This window comes from Thunnus albacares, chromosome 21 (assembly GCF_914725855.1).
Source record: "Thunnus albacares chromosome 21, fThuAlb1.1, whole genome shotgun sequence".
NCBI lineage: Eukaryota > Metazoa > Chordata > Actinopteri > Scombriformes > Scombridae > Thunnus > Thunnus albacares.
The window spans coordinates 9,045,887-9,062,054 of NC_058126.1; the positions used below are offsets into that span (position 1 = coordinate 9,045,887).

General features: G+C 40.3%; 1 protein-coding gene across 1 annotated transcript in view; it reads right to left on the minus strand.

The window, feature by feature from the left end:
• The window catches only part of tmx3b (thioredoxin related transmembrane protein 3b), a 35,366-nt gene that overhangs the window by 13,767 nt on the left and 5,431 nt on the right, over positions 1 to 16,168 (minus strand). Inside the window, exons 6-13 of the mRNA XM_044339572.1 lie at positions 14,991 to 15,071; positions 14,420 to 14,519; positions 14,106 to 14,183; positions 13,627 to 13,693; positions 8,107 to 8,205; positions 5,190 to 5,247; positions 4,918 to 4,971; positions 1,279 to 1,335 (exon numbers count right to left, since the gene is read on the minus strand). Coding sequence (XP_044195507.1) covers positions 1,279 to 1,335; positions 4,918 to 4,971; positions 5,190 to 5,247; positions 8,107 to 8,205; positions 13,627 to 13,693; positions 14,106 to 14,183; positions 14,420 to 14,519; positions 14,991 to 15,071 — 594 coding nt within the window. The remainder of the gene's footprint in view (positions 1 to 1,278; positions 1,336 to 4,917; positions 4,972 to 5,189; positions 5,248 to 8,106; positions 8,206 to 13,626; positions 13,694 to 14,105; positions 14,184 to 14,419; positions 14,520 to 14,990; positions 15,072 to 16,168) is intronic.

A 16,168-nucleotide genomic window follows, 5' to 3' on the forward strand; every position in this document is an offset into this window, starting at 1 on the left:
TTCACTGACAGACTTTTCAGTCACCTCACATTCAGTTTTTTGGAGCCCACAATACATTCAATATAAGAGGTTAGTGATAATCCAATGTTTAAACAGAGACAGAGACAGCTTCTGACTTGAGTGGGTGCTCATGTTTTGTGTGTGTGTGCTGTATATATGTATTCATGAGTCTGTGTCTATGTGCCTCTGGTGAAAGCAGGGGCAGCCTTACGCCAAATAGACCGCTGCCAGAACACAGTAATCGCTGTGATGACAGAAAGAGGGATAAAAAGCCATCAGATTTATTTCCATGGTCCTCCTAAGGGAGAGGTTTAGTGGACATTGACAGGCCAGGATTTCATTCCTCAAAGGAGGGCAATTAATCCTGTGTTACAGCAGCCAAATTCGGTCCCGTAAAACCCAGTGAAATACATATTGTAGGTATTCATACAAAATTAGGGTGGCTAATCACCTCTTTTATCCTTAAATATACACACCACCTGTCTAATTTCAGCTGTGCACTGGGAATCCGTTTGTTGAATGTAGTCAGATTTCCAATACTGTATTTCTACTGTACTCACTGACACACTTTTAATTACACAGGACTTACGAGACCATGTTTGCTATAATCTCCCTCATACAAACAATAACTCGCTCAAATTAAAATAACATCCTGCTGAGGTCTATTACGCACGTAGACTCTCACCCAAACACATACACAAAATTATACAAAGACACACATAATTAGATACTGTATGTCGGAAGATGGAAAACAGACACGCCAACTGCTACGGTCCTGCTGGCCTGTAACACTAGCGGGGTTCTGTCTAATTAGAAGTGTGGGATGTCAGTTTTCCAGGGCCTCTCCGAGCATGACACCACAACAGTTGGCCTAAGCCTTGGACGCAAAGCTACTGCAGCAGGGCTCACTGCTGCATCATTAGCACTGCTCTTTGACAAGCCATTAAAAAACACACAACCGCTATAGATTTAATCCATGCACAGCCTTATCCGCAAATTCCTCATATATTCCTTCTCACTATCCTGCCCTCACACAAGCAGATTTGCGTGGGCTTTTGCATCTTTCTGTGTTTTTTCAACGGCTGGGGGTTAAACTTGCCGAGAGCACTAAAAAATGAGATGACAGTCCGTCTGTGTAATTGACTTCTCTACCAGAGAGCATCTTTAATGGCAGAGGCTGGCATTACGAGTAAGTAGCTGACAGAAGGTAACATGAGGTAGAGTGAGAGAGAGAAAGATGAGATGAGAAGAGAGAGATAGGCTGGATAAGACACTCACCCCATGATGAGGCTGTTAATGTAGTCGTTCCCATCCATGTGGCCAAACTGGAAGTCTCTGTATATACAGCACAAGATGAATTATTAGCATGAGAATGATAAATAGTGCATCAAAAATAAAATAATAATACACATACAGTAAAGTAAAATAACCATGTTTTCCTGTCCCAGTGGAATAACACTAGCACAAAACCTTCCTCTACAATAGCACGCGAATATGAAATCACACTGAATGGAATTGCATGTTGTAGTTGTGAAAAACCGGGATCACTTTTGTGACTACAGGGAAAAGGAAAAGTCCCCAAAGCTCTGTCCTCTTCCTCATCTTTTCCACCACAGAAAAGACTCAGGTGATTTATCTAAACGATAAGGCAGGAAGAGGAATTCAATTTGTATCTCATTGTGCTGCACTATGTCTGAGCAGAGTGTATTGTAGGTAGGACTAGGGAAGGGGGTTGCACAAGTCCGGGGGAAGCCAGTGACTCCCACTGAATGACTGATTATGGGGACTTCTACATATAGACTATATTTATATTGAATCATACCTACATCTGGCACGTTTGTCCCCTGGGTGCCAAACAATACTGCCTGCACTTATATCAATGACATGATTATGAAGAGACCGAACAATATAATAAATCCAGTGAAGGCAATATAAAGAAAAAAATGTCTGGGTTAGTGATAATCTTGCTGACAATGGTGGGCCAGACTGGGAATAAAGCTCATCAAAAAGTCAGCTTGTAACTTTTGCTCTAAATGCAGCAGCACTGAGTTATGGAGTTTAAAAAAAAAAAAAGGATCTACATGTCCAAGACTGATTTGTTAAGGGAACAGGAGAGGTATGTAGATATGAAGTGAACGCCCACAAGATGTGATTTGGAAATAAAATTCCTTATGCTGTTTTTTTAAATTATTATCACAACTTTGCCAACTCAACAGCTTACAATATTTAAAGGTCTGTTTCCAGCTATGTCCGTCTTCCCACTCCCACTGACACCTATTGGCCGGACCACTGAGAAAGGTGGCCAAGAGGGCTGAGTAAAGGACTGAGAAGCAAACTGAAAGCATCCTTGTAAATACTGTCAGATTTAGAGGAAGGGTTTTGTGACTTTTACTTGCACTTTTTCTCTGGAAATGACTATATGATATTTATTGGCGTTATCTGTTGTGTATTATGGTTCTCATGGAGATAGGAGTGCTATTTTATTTGCCTTATCTGTAACCAAAGTCATCACTCTGAACTGCGTTGTCGTCATTGTGAAATTACAAATGAATAATACAGAAGAATATTCCACGAGAAAATAACGTGACCCTCATCACCAGTGGACTTTCAGCCCTCGGAAATATACATTAAATATAAGGTGTCCTTTTACAAAAAACACAATGTTTTACAAACCCACATTTGCATTCTGGACAGGCTATAAATCACTGATCAGCAAATGCAATATTAAAAACACCTAGCCTAAGACCACTTTGTGTAGAATTTTTATGTGATTATAGCATCTCATAACTTATTCTAATGGCATGAGCTTGTGTTTCTAGTGAGAAATGGCAAAGTCTGTATTTATTTCAGTTTCAGCCCATTCATCTTAATGTCCACCAGGTCGGATCTGCTGGGAGGGGTTGAAGAATAGGCATAAATTACTGTGTGTCTAGCACTATGGGGGCAAAATTTGCTATTTAAAATTCTTTGGCTTTATTTAAACCTCCGTTAATGGATTTATTTTGGCCATTTTAAGGGAAGCACAACCTTACAATGTTGTTATGACGAACGTATTAGCAAATAGTTACCTACTCACACATCCGGCAGACATGGAGCAAAATTATCATACAAATATAAGTCTAGTATTGTCTCTCCTTTTAGCTCTGTTTTGGTCTCAACCATCTCCTGAAGGAAATATCTGTCTGAACCAAAACAGTAGAGTTGCGAGCCGGAAATCTAAAACAATTAGCGGAAGGTCATTTAAATGCTCCATTGAGCGGAGGGAACTGCAGAGTCGGGTAATAATTCACTGTATGTTTGTCATTAGAAACACCTTTCCCATTACCCATAGTCATTTGATTTATTGTTATTGTTAATATTAAAATATTGATTAAATGCAGATTTAGGTCCTCTGAGATATCAAAAATATTGCCTTTTACCTCATTGCCTTTCAACAGGATAGAGGAACTACTGGAACCTGGTACCATTTATGGACAGAAACTCAGTTCGTGACAAAGGTTCCCACAGGCTTCCCAAAACCATGACGATATGACTAGTGCAGAATTTCAACCCGATACACACCCACCGACTGACACATTCAGACTTTCCCACAAGTACAGTTTGTGCATATGTAGGCATGTGCCTTTTTTCCCCCCCAGCACACACACACACACACACTAGTTCCCTTTCAGATCTAAGATTTGTATTCATTGTTCTGTCAAAATGGTACAAATAGTGGGTGAGCTGAATACGGCGGCATTTACTGCGTCAAACGGTGTCCGCTCACTCAAATGTCAGTCATCCCCTATAATCTATTGACTCTATACGCTGCTTCCTCCCACCACCGGGGGCGACACTTGAGCGACTTGTAATTACAAGTGCCGTTTATGTGTGTCAGAACACTGCAGGCACCTCTGATCTCAGTGGGGATCTCAAACTCACGTCTTCAAAAACACCACTGGATAGTGTGGCAGATAGTCTAAGCAGTAGTCTAATTGATGATAGGGATCTGTGTAATTCAATCAGTCCTAATAGGGATGCCTGAAGAGGGAGAAACACTTTGATCATGGCGGTTTAAGATACATCTCTTCATTCAAAAGCAAAAAGCTATCTGATGAAGCAACATGGTCAACGATGGGGAATAGTACGGAACTTAATCACAACATAATGATGCAAACGTGATTTTTTTTTTTTTTAATCCTTGTGAGGAAATCCTCTTGTTGCCTGCAAACCCCACCAGGGAAGCTAAGAGATAAGGGTCAGCTACAGAACAGCGACCTGAGCTGATTTGAATTCAAGCCACTTCAGCAGAGCACATGTTTGCAGACACAGGAGCTTTAACCTGGGTCCTCCAGCTGAAGGATGACCCACCTACTGTACTCGCTAAATCCTCCTGCAGCACACATAGAGAACTTGATTCAGGAGCCCAATATTTAACATTTGGGTGTCTGTGTGCTTGCATCATCTCCGATTTCCACCATCTTTCTTTCCAATCTTTACTGCTCGCTAGCAGCAAAAATAACAATAATACTGTAATGAAATTGCACATTTTAAGTTCATTTCATTGTGTACTCTGGGCCTTGCTAAATTGGTTCCTCCTCGGCAAAAAGAACAGGTCGAACAAGGCGGTGCGTAACATAAACATCCCATCTCCAGTTGTTATTGCACAATTGCAGTTGGAGAAAACAGGAAAATTATGCATTAATACAAGTCGAGCTGAGTTTTTGACTGACAGCTGAAAAGAACACCTATATTTGGAAGCTGACATTTTGCATAATTACCTTTCTACTGAACCTCGATGAAAACAGACGTGCCCCGTACAAAGGCATAAACTTGCATGTGAATAGACAGACACCGTTCCCCGATGAGTGCGCCGTCCTAGAATAAATGTATAAATTGGATATTCATCTTTGACCTCATCGTCTATCCGTGCCTTACCTGTTAAAATGCTCTCTGTATTCCTTTGCCACCCTCTGAATCAAGGTCTTTAATCTAAAAGCAAATGAGAAGAGAGTGAAATACCACATGAGTTGGAGCCTAACCTTTTTTTAGCCAAAGCCTGCAATTTGTGGGAAGACCCAAACAATAACAGCAAGTCTTATCTTTATTTGAAGGCCGTGCACTTAAGCACAACTATTGTGGTAACAGTGGGAGTGTCTGCCAGTAATTTATACGGAGCTGTGCTTTTTAATTTCAGTGTTTTTTTGTACCTGCCACTCTCCTCTGTGGGGTCCTTCTCATCGATGACTGCAATCGCCACCAATTTGCCTGGGGTGGCAGACAGGGATTACAAATCACAATCACGCACACAAAAAAAAAGAGGGCGAGAAGACAATGGCTGGGAGATAAGAGGCTCTGGAGGAGACGCATCACCTCTCAACGGGAGAAAAGAACGGAGAGGCAACTGGAGCGCTTTATTCATTCATCACTCAAACATTAAGATAGCTTAGGCTTTCTACTTGGTTGAACAGGAAACAAGTGGTCACTTTCTGGTAGAGGAGCTATTTCAGTGCCATTCAAAACCCAAACCCACGACATGACAAATAGGTCTACTTAAAAAAAAAAACTGTTACACAACTTAAAAGGTCTGTTATTCAGACTTGTATGGTTTGAGGCTAGAAACCCCTTGTTGTTTGGATGAGAGTGCCAGCCTGCCCCCTGCTGGTCGCTGGCGGTGGTGACACAGCAAAGCTGAGGTTATGTAAAAGCAGTGGACAGCTTGGCATCATGAAAACTATTTTACTTGCAAATATATTCTCTGATATAAGTTGCGGATGAGGGAGAGGTGGTTAAGCCACAAAAGCCGTTTCTAAACATTAAGGTCTTTAGGGTCCAATGCTCCTATATATCAGAATATAAATCACATTCACTTCAACATATCATTTCAATTTGATTGCATAGTTCTGTGGCTGTTAGGAAATGAAGGAATGTGTTAAAAAAACAGTTATTCATGGTTTACTTTGTGTTTTTCCTACATTACATCTTCATGGGAATACAACCAGTGAAAATGTGCATAATTAACTCTGTACATTCTTGTAGCATCTAATTAGGTGCACAGAATCTACTGCTGTTGTAGCTTAATATACTACAGTCCTAGAATAACAAGGGTTAGCTGCATGATTCGTTAGTGTCAGAGAGAATAAAGCCACCGTAGTGCTTAAATATTTAACTTGTAGTATCACATATCCTCTCAGCTAAATAGTGTCTTGACACCACTGAAGGAAAACGTCAAAATCAAACATCGTCTTATTTTCGTTGTAATCATTAAGATTGTGTGATTGTTCATTTGTTCATTATTTTCTTTGTAATCACTGTGTTGTTATTAATTCAACATTTCTTTTGAGAGCATCTTTATTATTAACAATTGGATAGACTTCCTGGAGCACAACTGGCCAAAAACTCATTAGGAGATCTTCACTTTTTTCTCTCAGCCTACTTCCCTCTGGCATCAAGTCTCCCTGTGTGAACGTAAGGTGTAAAATGAAACTGGAACAGCACTGAAAAAAATAGACTGGTGTTGTTTGCTGCCGCTTCCTGAGAAAACTGAGAGGATAATTCAAGCTCTTCAGTCATTATGACTTGATTACTGTGACACTCAATTAAGACGTTCTTGATTCATTTATTGAACAAAGACGGAGCGAGTTTCCGCCCATAATGTCAAGTTGAGGATAAGTAGGAAAAACTTGCTTCAACTTCATCAACAGAAGCAATACACGGTTTAACAGCGGAGTACATTTCTGACTGCTCATAAAGGTCTCAATGTCTTCAAGTTTCAAATTCCTCTGGTAAAAGCTTAAAGAGAGGAAGAGAGAGCTATTATCACTCGCATTCTTCATCGAGATGTGATGTAATCTAACTTACATCCATCTGACAACCGGTACGAACCATTTTCCCCCAAAAGAAATATGGTTCTGAAAAAAGAAGATAAAAATGCTGTGTATTGTTTTCAATACGCTTTGTCTGTGTTGCTGTCCCTGATGTTTTGACCTATAAACAGATCTAAACTACAGGATCAGACTAGTTTGGTTACACTAGTATTTAGATATGGGTGCCAAGTTTTGTTTCAGAATGACTTACGATGTGCGGGATGGGGTTTTAGAGCATAAAATGTCAGTCCGCCAGCCCAAACACACATAACTTGATACTTGATTGAAGTGCCTTTAGAGACAAGGCTTGCAAGTTTTATACTGCTTTTGCGAATACACTTTGATCTACTATTTTAAAAGTAACAGACTGAAACCACAGACTACGCCATCTTTAATCAGTCACACAGTGTTTATCCAATTAAGACCCTTTATTTTGTATGCAGAACTACAAGAGAAAGACTAAGACTGTAAGCAGCAACAAATGTAAGCAAGGTCCAACCGCTCAGCGTCACTGATCTCAGTAAATTGCACATAAACGGTGTAAAATGCTGTGTCTAATATTAGAAAGCACAGCTTTCTCTGCACAGAGCATCATTTTTAGTGCCGGTTAAGGGACAGTTTGTATTTCACTCTCAAGCTTAAATTTCATGTGGGACAAACAGTGTTTGTAGATAGAAGCAAGTAGAGCAACAAGGTCTAAATCTAGACGTAATGACGCTCTTTTCTATTATAGCTCCAATAAACAATCATGGCTGATATTTTTACAAGGGACTCTTGATGGATGCGGCTCTAAAATGTCTGATTTTTAATTATAAAGTCACCATGTGGTAGATTGGATATTTGGGGGTGGGATGCTAAGTATTAGGGATTTTAGTGTAAAGCTTTGTGTACATTGCCTACATTCTCAGATTTTAGATTTGGGAGATTATTCTGAATTATAAAAATGTTGTCTTTTGTTTTTTTTTTTATAGTCCTCAAGACTAAAAAAGGACATAAAAATAAATGTTTACCCTTCAGCTCACAGATCTTATCTTTGAAATGATAAAATAAAGCGGCACAACGTGTGACCTGTGTCATATGACTACTACCACGAATCAGTTATTTATAACAATGAGTAATGATTACAGGAGTTTAGGAGAGTAATCATACAAGAATAACTTAATCTTAACAAAAAATGTGGAACATGCCATGTTGGAGTAAAGAACATATATCATGGATGTCATGGGACGTTGGACAATGACAAATTTTATGCATACTCCACCTGTGTCTCCAAGCTCGTATAGCGTAAAGCCATCAATCTGAAGGTATCCTTGGAATCGCTCCTTGTTCACCCACGATGACAAACTGCCGTCCTCATACTCTGCAACACAGAGACAGAATCTTACAGAAAGCAGAAGCAACAACAAAAAAAAAAAAGCCTATCGACATTCAGCACACAACCTGTCTTTATTAAAAGCAAAGCAGAACAGTGTATTGATGGCTGGATTGTAAGAAGATCAAAGTGTTTACTAGCTGTTTTCTCTCAAGGGAACACATAATGGAACACAGGCGGAGCATTCATAGAGAGAGGTCAGTTGAACAATGATCAGAAACTGTTTTGACAGAGGGCTGCCTCTGGGTTAAGTAGTCAGGGAGGTTATTTTGGGTCTGAAACGGCAAATGGACTGAATCAGTGCAAGCAGATTGGAAATCAATTGGACGTAAACAATCAAAAGGTACGTTAGGTTTTCAAGAGATAAATGAAAGAACATTTGTCCAGCCCAGGCTCGTTTTATATTCTCATTCACAGTAGTTGCTAGTTGTTTTTTCCTGTGATGTTGGCTCACCTGACCTGATTTTCACAGCCATCTGTCTTAAAAAAAACACACACACACACATTTGGTTTGCAAACTATTCTCCCATACATACATTCATTTTCAGGATACAGTTTTGGCACATTCTTTTACATATTTGGAAGGGATGCATTATTCAACAGATGCATCAGGAAAAAAAAAAAGTGTGCAATAAATTAAAAAAAAAAAAGTAAAATAAAGGATTGTTTCCTGAATGTGAACCACATGTTGTTGCTACCCTGACATCTGGAGGCAACATGCAAATGGGAACCGGAGCCTTTTCCTCCGGGTATAAATAGGGTGTAGTGAGGCTGCTTGCACAAAACTGTTTTCTCCGGCTGAGAGAGGCTACGGGATGCTTATAATTGATGTCAAACGTGGCTGGGACCTCATTATGACATGTTAATAAGTTACCATAACCTTTCTGCTACCATTACAGTAATTACAAGAACACTGATGACTTTTACATGGTTCTTAAGCTGCAGGCCCCTAAGGAGCTACGAGTATAATACTGAACATGACAACTGAAAACCTGGAACACGCATTTAAAACCCCAAGGTCATAGCTAGTATTAACATCAAAACGACCTTAATGCAATGCAATGTATTTCTTCGTGTTGCTGCGGCTGTGCAAAGGCAGAGCAGGCTTGCTGTTAAAGCTGCTGAGTCAGTCAATCCCGTAGACATTCCAGAGAGCTCTTTCCACAGATGTTCTGGCTTTACAGACAGCATGCAGCTGCCCGACTCTCTTCTCCCAGAAGCGGGAGAGAGAGCTGAAGGCCCCATACTGGGATTATACAGGCTGATGAACCCCTACACTGACTGAACCGGCTTCACCTTGAAACAAATTAGAGCTGCTCTCTTCCTGAGCGCCAGCCTTACAATCTCCATACTGCCCTGCAGGAGCCTGTCAGCCCAGAGTTCACACAGCGGGAGACAAGAGAGAGAAAGATGAGGGGCAGGAGGGGGAATAAAAACAGACAGTGGGTGGAGTGAGAATGATCCAGTGTCAGAGTTTTGAGTGGAGGGAGGAGGCAGCTCTGACACATTTCAAGGAGGAAGGTTAATGGTACAGAAGACCTCCAAGACAATGCAAATAGCATAGAAACAAAAGCAAAAGGTGCAGCAGAGAAGAAGAGGAGGAACACGGTGAAACACAACATACATAGGAGGTGGCGGAGGATGAAAAGATCAACGTTTTTTTTGTGAAAGAAAGATCAGTAAAATGATGGGACAACATGTTTCTCTTTCTTGAAGTAGAGAGAAAACATTAAGATTTAATGGTGAAAATGCTTTGGCTGGTTGCCTTGGAAGACATGTGTTGTTCAGTTATGGAATTAGTTGCGGCCGAAAGCAGGCTGACAACAAAAATATTTAATTGGGATGGACTAATTATTGGATGTTGGTCAAGGGATGTTTGATTTACAACTCTGGGCTTGGAGAGGCATTTTTTAATAAGGAAAAGATTTGTCTGTTAGGAGAATCTGTTTTTGCTGAGAGTAAAGAGCTTTGGGCTACTGGCATTTGGAGTAAACCAGAACTGCATAAATTTAGGATGATAAAATATAGAAAAGTATGATATGGAAAACTGCATTGTATGTAATTTAGCTAAGTGGTAAAGATCTTTATATGGCCAGCAGAGATCTTGTATTTTACCACTTAATGTTGAACCTGAACAGTATGATTTATCAGTGTTCCATCTCACCAAGTTCCCTTTTGTTTTCTTTTGACCTTTTTACTGGAAACTACACAAAACTTTGTTTAGTTAGATAAAAAGGAATTGATTTTGTGACCATGGACCATGGCTACTTGGTTCCTTCCAGCTAGAAAGCTCTGGTAGTAGCAGCAGAGCTACAGCCACTTAGCTGTGACTGAGGAGGTCATGTAGACTCATTACAAATTGTGGTTGTGTTAACTGCGGTGTGAGGTATGAATCAGCAGTCTCAGCTCACGCTCACCATGAAACAGTCTGGCTTGAATGAATTTGTAAATTACTTAAGAGAATTTCCCTATTTAAAGTGATTTTAGCATCAGCGGTTTTCACTATACCACACAAGTAATTAGCGTTAGCTTGTTGACCTTATTAGTAGCTAAATTATTGTTTTTGTTAGAACTAATTTTCAGCATTAAAACACAACCTACAAAACAGGATGAATATTAAGAGATTTTTACAAAGAGTCAAGATATAAATAGTGTCAGTAAAAACAGTAGCTACATGTTTGTGAGCTTTTTTAAATAAAAAGCTAGCAACAATGCTAGCTAGTAGCTAACCAGCTAACATTAGCCCTGAGTTTAAAGCCTATTTGCTAACAGTCTCTTGTTCAATCTTGCTATAAAATTCAATATAGTGTTAATTAATGTCATTCAACTGTAGTTCTAGATAGTTACAGATAGAGTTACTGGAAACTACTTGGTTTAGTGTGAACATTAAAGCATTGTGAAACTGTGTCCCCTTCTGGTTGCAGTGTCTTGTAATTCCATGTGCAATGGGCCAAATGTTTGGCATAATTAACTGTGAGACAGAGAGGATATTACATTTGTGGGCAATATGATTAACACTTCCAACAAGTTATTGCAGTTTTCATCGCCGTCACTCACACTGACCTTGTCCTCTTCTTTGCCGAGTGAAATAACCAGTCAACACTGTGCACGTGTGCCGTCACAAAACGTCATCAGTGTTTTATCGCATTCAGAAGTGTGATCTCATCTTGTCATCGCAGTCATGGACAGTTAATCGGCCTGTCACTCAATGCTCCCGCTAAACATATGCAAAATAATTCTGCCTCACAGCTGGCTCCATACAAAGGAGTGTCAGGGCCAAGCCATAAACCACTGAAACAGATTAACAGAGAGCCTTATGCGCCTTATGAGCTCTGTGTATTAACTAAACCTGTCTGAAACAACCATCATGGTGAGTGAACGAACATACTGTGAACACTAACATACATCCATGGAGTCCATTAGCTTTCATCGCACACATACTGATCAAAACCTTTTGCCTCTTGAAGCACAATAACGGTGCAGACCTGTATAAACTGTGCTACAGCTTTGTAGCAGTATGAAACTGAAGATTTAAGTAATTAATTATGTATGACTATGTACTATATTTTAACACTGCTCTTCAAAAAGGATGCCGGCCGTTTGTGATGTGCACTAAACCAATCAAAGCTCAACAACAATATGTCAAATATCATTTACACAAAGCGAGAGGCCGCATAATGACAGTGTGGCTTTATTCTGTGGCATCCAAGCTTTAAAAACACAACAGGTTGAAGAGTGAGAACATTAAACATGCAGTGAATTTCTAATAAGTGTTTTGAATGTGCATTTTTACAAAAATGCAGATTCAAATACCAAGGGAGGAGATGCTAAAGGTTGCTTGTATATTCTAGGAACTGCCAGCCTCTGTAGCTGGTATATAAAAAATAACACAGCTCATAAAAAAATATAATATGTGCATCATATATCTATACAACCGCTGCACGTCTGACACACTTGAATAAGCGTCATAGTCTGTCATAAAACAGTGTCACAGGGTGCCTATGCAAATGTCTCTCGGAAGTTCAGCCGAATAGAATCCGATAAAAAAAGTTTCTAACAGAACGCCATGCAAAGCGAGTGTCACAGTGAGCCACATAAGACACGTCAGCCTTATTTATTTTCAGAGCCAGCATCCCTTCAGTGGATATTCAGTGACACTAGTCCTCTGAGAAATACGGCACATAGCACAGCTGGGCAGAAACCTGATGCTGAAGATCACAAGTGGTGAAAAGACCAGGAAAAGTCTGGTGCAAATTGAAGAAATTTCTTTTTTTTTTTTTTTTGCTGTCATTTTAGGTAAGTGCTTAACGAGCTGCAGTCTAAGTTTTTACCTTCAGTTCTAGATGTTAAAAAAAAAAACCTTTTCTTCTATGATTTTTTTTGAGGACTGAAAGGGAAAAGAGAAATTCACCATATGAAGAAGGACACAACCATGTCATTTCGCCGTACTGCTCCCCTTCTCAATCCTTGACAAGCTTAATACGCTGTCACCATGGCAATGCTAGACATTCACCACATCCTTCGTATCAGGGTCTTGGAGGACTCTGCAGAGTGTGGAGCTTTTGTTATCAACGTCTACTGTGGCGAGCCCCTCTTGCTGCAGTTCTGGTGCCGGAAGCCCCCCTTTCGTAACGGTCAGGTGGAGCAGGTGGACGTGAGGTCGCAGGCAGTGGCGGAGGTGGATTTTATTCTCCAGGCGCTACACCGTGCACCAAAACTCCCGAACAGTCACTACTGGGGCCCATTTGTGTTGGGACTGTGCCTTGATGCTCTACCCTTTCGCTTTCGCCTCCCAGCACAGGCCCACAGCGGCATCAAAATACAAGAAATCATGGAGGAATGTGGTGAACTTACATTGTTGCGGTGAGGAGCTTCAAATTGAGCAACGGAAAAAAAAAAGCAGCTCCTCTAAACCTCTTATGTCAAGTATGATTTTTTGCAAAGACTTGACGGCTGCTTCAGTGATTCAATACTTGGCTTTGAACGATTGTATATTCAGTACCAGCTCTGCATTGGTTTCTTTGGCATAAACTGTGGTATCTCACGCCCACACGGGCCAGTTCATCCACCCTGGCCTGCTATGTGTGTCCGCCTAGAGACAAACCGCCATAACATCACTGGCTTTACCGCACACACAATAGTGGGCTGAGCCCGGGGTGCTTTATGATGGGCCAGGCACCCCATAACTCATTGTGGTGAGGAAGATGAAAGAACAGCAGCAGCGACGGGAAAACTAGAGGAATAAAGCTCCAGTTACAAGGATTACAGGAGAAAAAAGGAGGAAAAGGGAACAGACAGAAAGAATAGTCGACAACATGGCACCCTACTGCTCCCCAAAATCTAATTTTCATGCCAGACTAAGAGAAGAAACTTCCCCCGAAGGCAACAGTAGATGAAGACTGTACTCACCATCATAGGTAAAGTAGGCACCGTCCTTAAAGACTACAACCGCAGGAAGCTCTGGCAAAGTTACTGACTGGTAAAAACACAAGAAATACTTCATTTAAAACCAAGTTCCATAAATCATGCTTAACTCTCTGAATGTACAACATGCACACCTGGGAAATATGGGACAAGACTGTTGGCAGCAGGGCATTGCAACAAAATGTGAGACATTTATTTTGGCATGCTGCAAAGACAGCATGCAAGCATAATATCTGCATATGTATGTATAGGAACTAACTATACTAATGAAATGTAATTATTTACATTGTAAGACTAACTAAACTAATCAAGAGAATGTCAAAACATCAACTGGATGCAAATAATGCAGAGTATCAATGACATATCATGACAGAAATATGAAAATCTACAATGAAAGTGATTTCATTCATTACTTAATGCTGTCAAAAGACTAAAAAAGGGTGCATGTATATTCAAAGAGTTACCTCTGGCAAGACTTCTTCTGAAGCCGAGAAGAAATAAGTGTAGACAATGAGCTCCGAGGCTACATCATTGTACTTCTCCTGCAATGGTAAAAAGGTCTTTCAGCATTCACGCAACAGCCTTCAATAAATTTGTGTTGAACAGTTGTAAAGGATGAGTCACTAGAGGGTATTACACACGGCCTGTTCTTTGTTAAAAAAAACGCTTCTGACATTCAATCAATGCGTGATTTTAGTGTTTTAGTTCTGAAGAAAAGAAAAGAATAACATAGTAATAGCGTCTTCATTCACGTCTGCGTGACATGAATGGTACTCACTTTGAGGGGAGACTCCCCGCCGATATACACAAAAAGCACATCATGCCGTTTCATCATGTGCTCAAACATCTGCTTGCTGGGAAGCGCCCGGACAGCCGGTCTAGAGAGAGGGGAAAAACAACATACATTAATCAACTCCATTAATGATTCAAAGTAAAATCTTATACAGAACAAAAATGAAACATAACAAACTAATATAAGACTACTAATCTAACATTTTCTACTTTTCTTCCATGATTTGTGTGCTGGTGGCGACACCCAGTGGGGATTTAACAAATTGCAGCCACGGAACATCAGAGCCAAGCTTTTGATCAACCCCTCTGTCACGGATCTAGCTTGATTTCCCTCAAGGAGGAGAAAATCTGTCAGGCTCAGTTGAAACAGTGGCTTAAACTAGAGCATCAGAGGCAGAAACGCATTGGGCTTTGAAACAAATATGGCCGGCACAGATAAGCATGCTCGGATGGTTCTTATTAGTATGGCATGTGTTCCTGTGAAATAAGGGAAGTTGTACGCGTGTGTGAGTTTCATACCGTTCCTTTTGAAGAAGTGAGGGAGGTCTGTGACTTACCCCGCCACCCTGTTGGCAAATTCCACAATATCGTCTTTTGTCCTTGGTCCCTTGTAATTATAGGCCAGATCACCCTTTAACCTGAGAGGAGGAGACAGAAACAAAACTGGAGTGAAAGGCTGATCATTTTATTGGAGAAACATTCAGTAACATTCGTTGTTTTGTGCTGTTAATTCGCTGCAAAAAGAAAATGGAATGGAAATAAATTGTGTGATATTACATTGCCTAAAAAAAACTCATTCAGTGCAAAAAGAATATTACAGGAAAGGAGAAGCTGAGTCTAGATCTGAAAAAATTACCTGATTAATCAATGAGTCAATCAACTACATTGATTGATTGTTTTAGTTGTTACATCAAACAAAATTGGTGAATATTTGCTGGCTCCAGCTTCTTAAATGTGAGGATTTGCTGCTTTTCTCTGTTTCCCATCATTGTAAACTGAATATCTGTGTGTTTTAGACTGTGAGTCGGACAAAACAAGACATCTGATGTCACCCGGGGTTCTCAAAACTTGTTATGACATTTCATAGACTGAACAATTAATAGATGAATTTAAAATAATAATCAGGAGGTTTATTGCTGAAAATAATCCTTAATTGCAGCATCACTTTAGCCCACGACAGACTGCACTCGTCTTTGGTAAATTTAAAGTCAGTGCACAAAAACTATGACAATGAAAGTGCAAATCCAACAGGGAAATCTCCTTCAAAATAACAACTTGATCTAAATCATTGCACCTCCAGTGAAAAAAAAACAACAAAAAAAACAAAACAAACCGCTGTCACTAATTGAGTTCTAGCCAAGGAAACTGACTCGATTCTAGCTTCTGCAACAAATGAGTGCATTAAGGATTGCTAAGGTTGCATCAGCCCACAGGGCTTAATGAACTCAGGGGGAAACAGAACTCTAAATCAAGCCTCCTTCTGTCACCAGGGGAGGTATCTCATGTTCCTCGACGGATCTTTCATCACTTGCTTGGTTTAATGTTATGAACCCTGCCGAGATCCTGTGGCAGTTTTCCCAAATGAGCTTGATGAAACTAAACGGGGAGCCCATTATGGCAGCGTGCAGATAAATGATTCGTTTTCAAATATATGGAGGAAAACTCTGCTGTCTAGGATAGTCATTTCTCTCAAGTCAACATGAGTTCTGCTGTTGAGCAGCTGGTATATACCTAA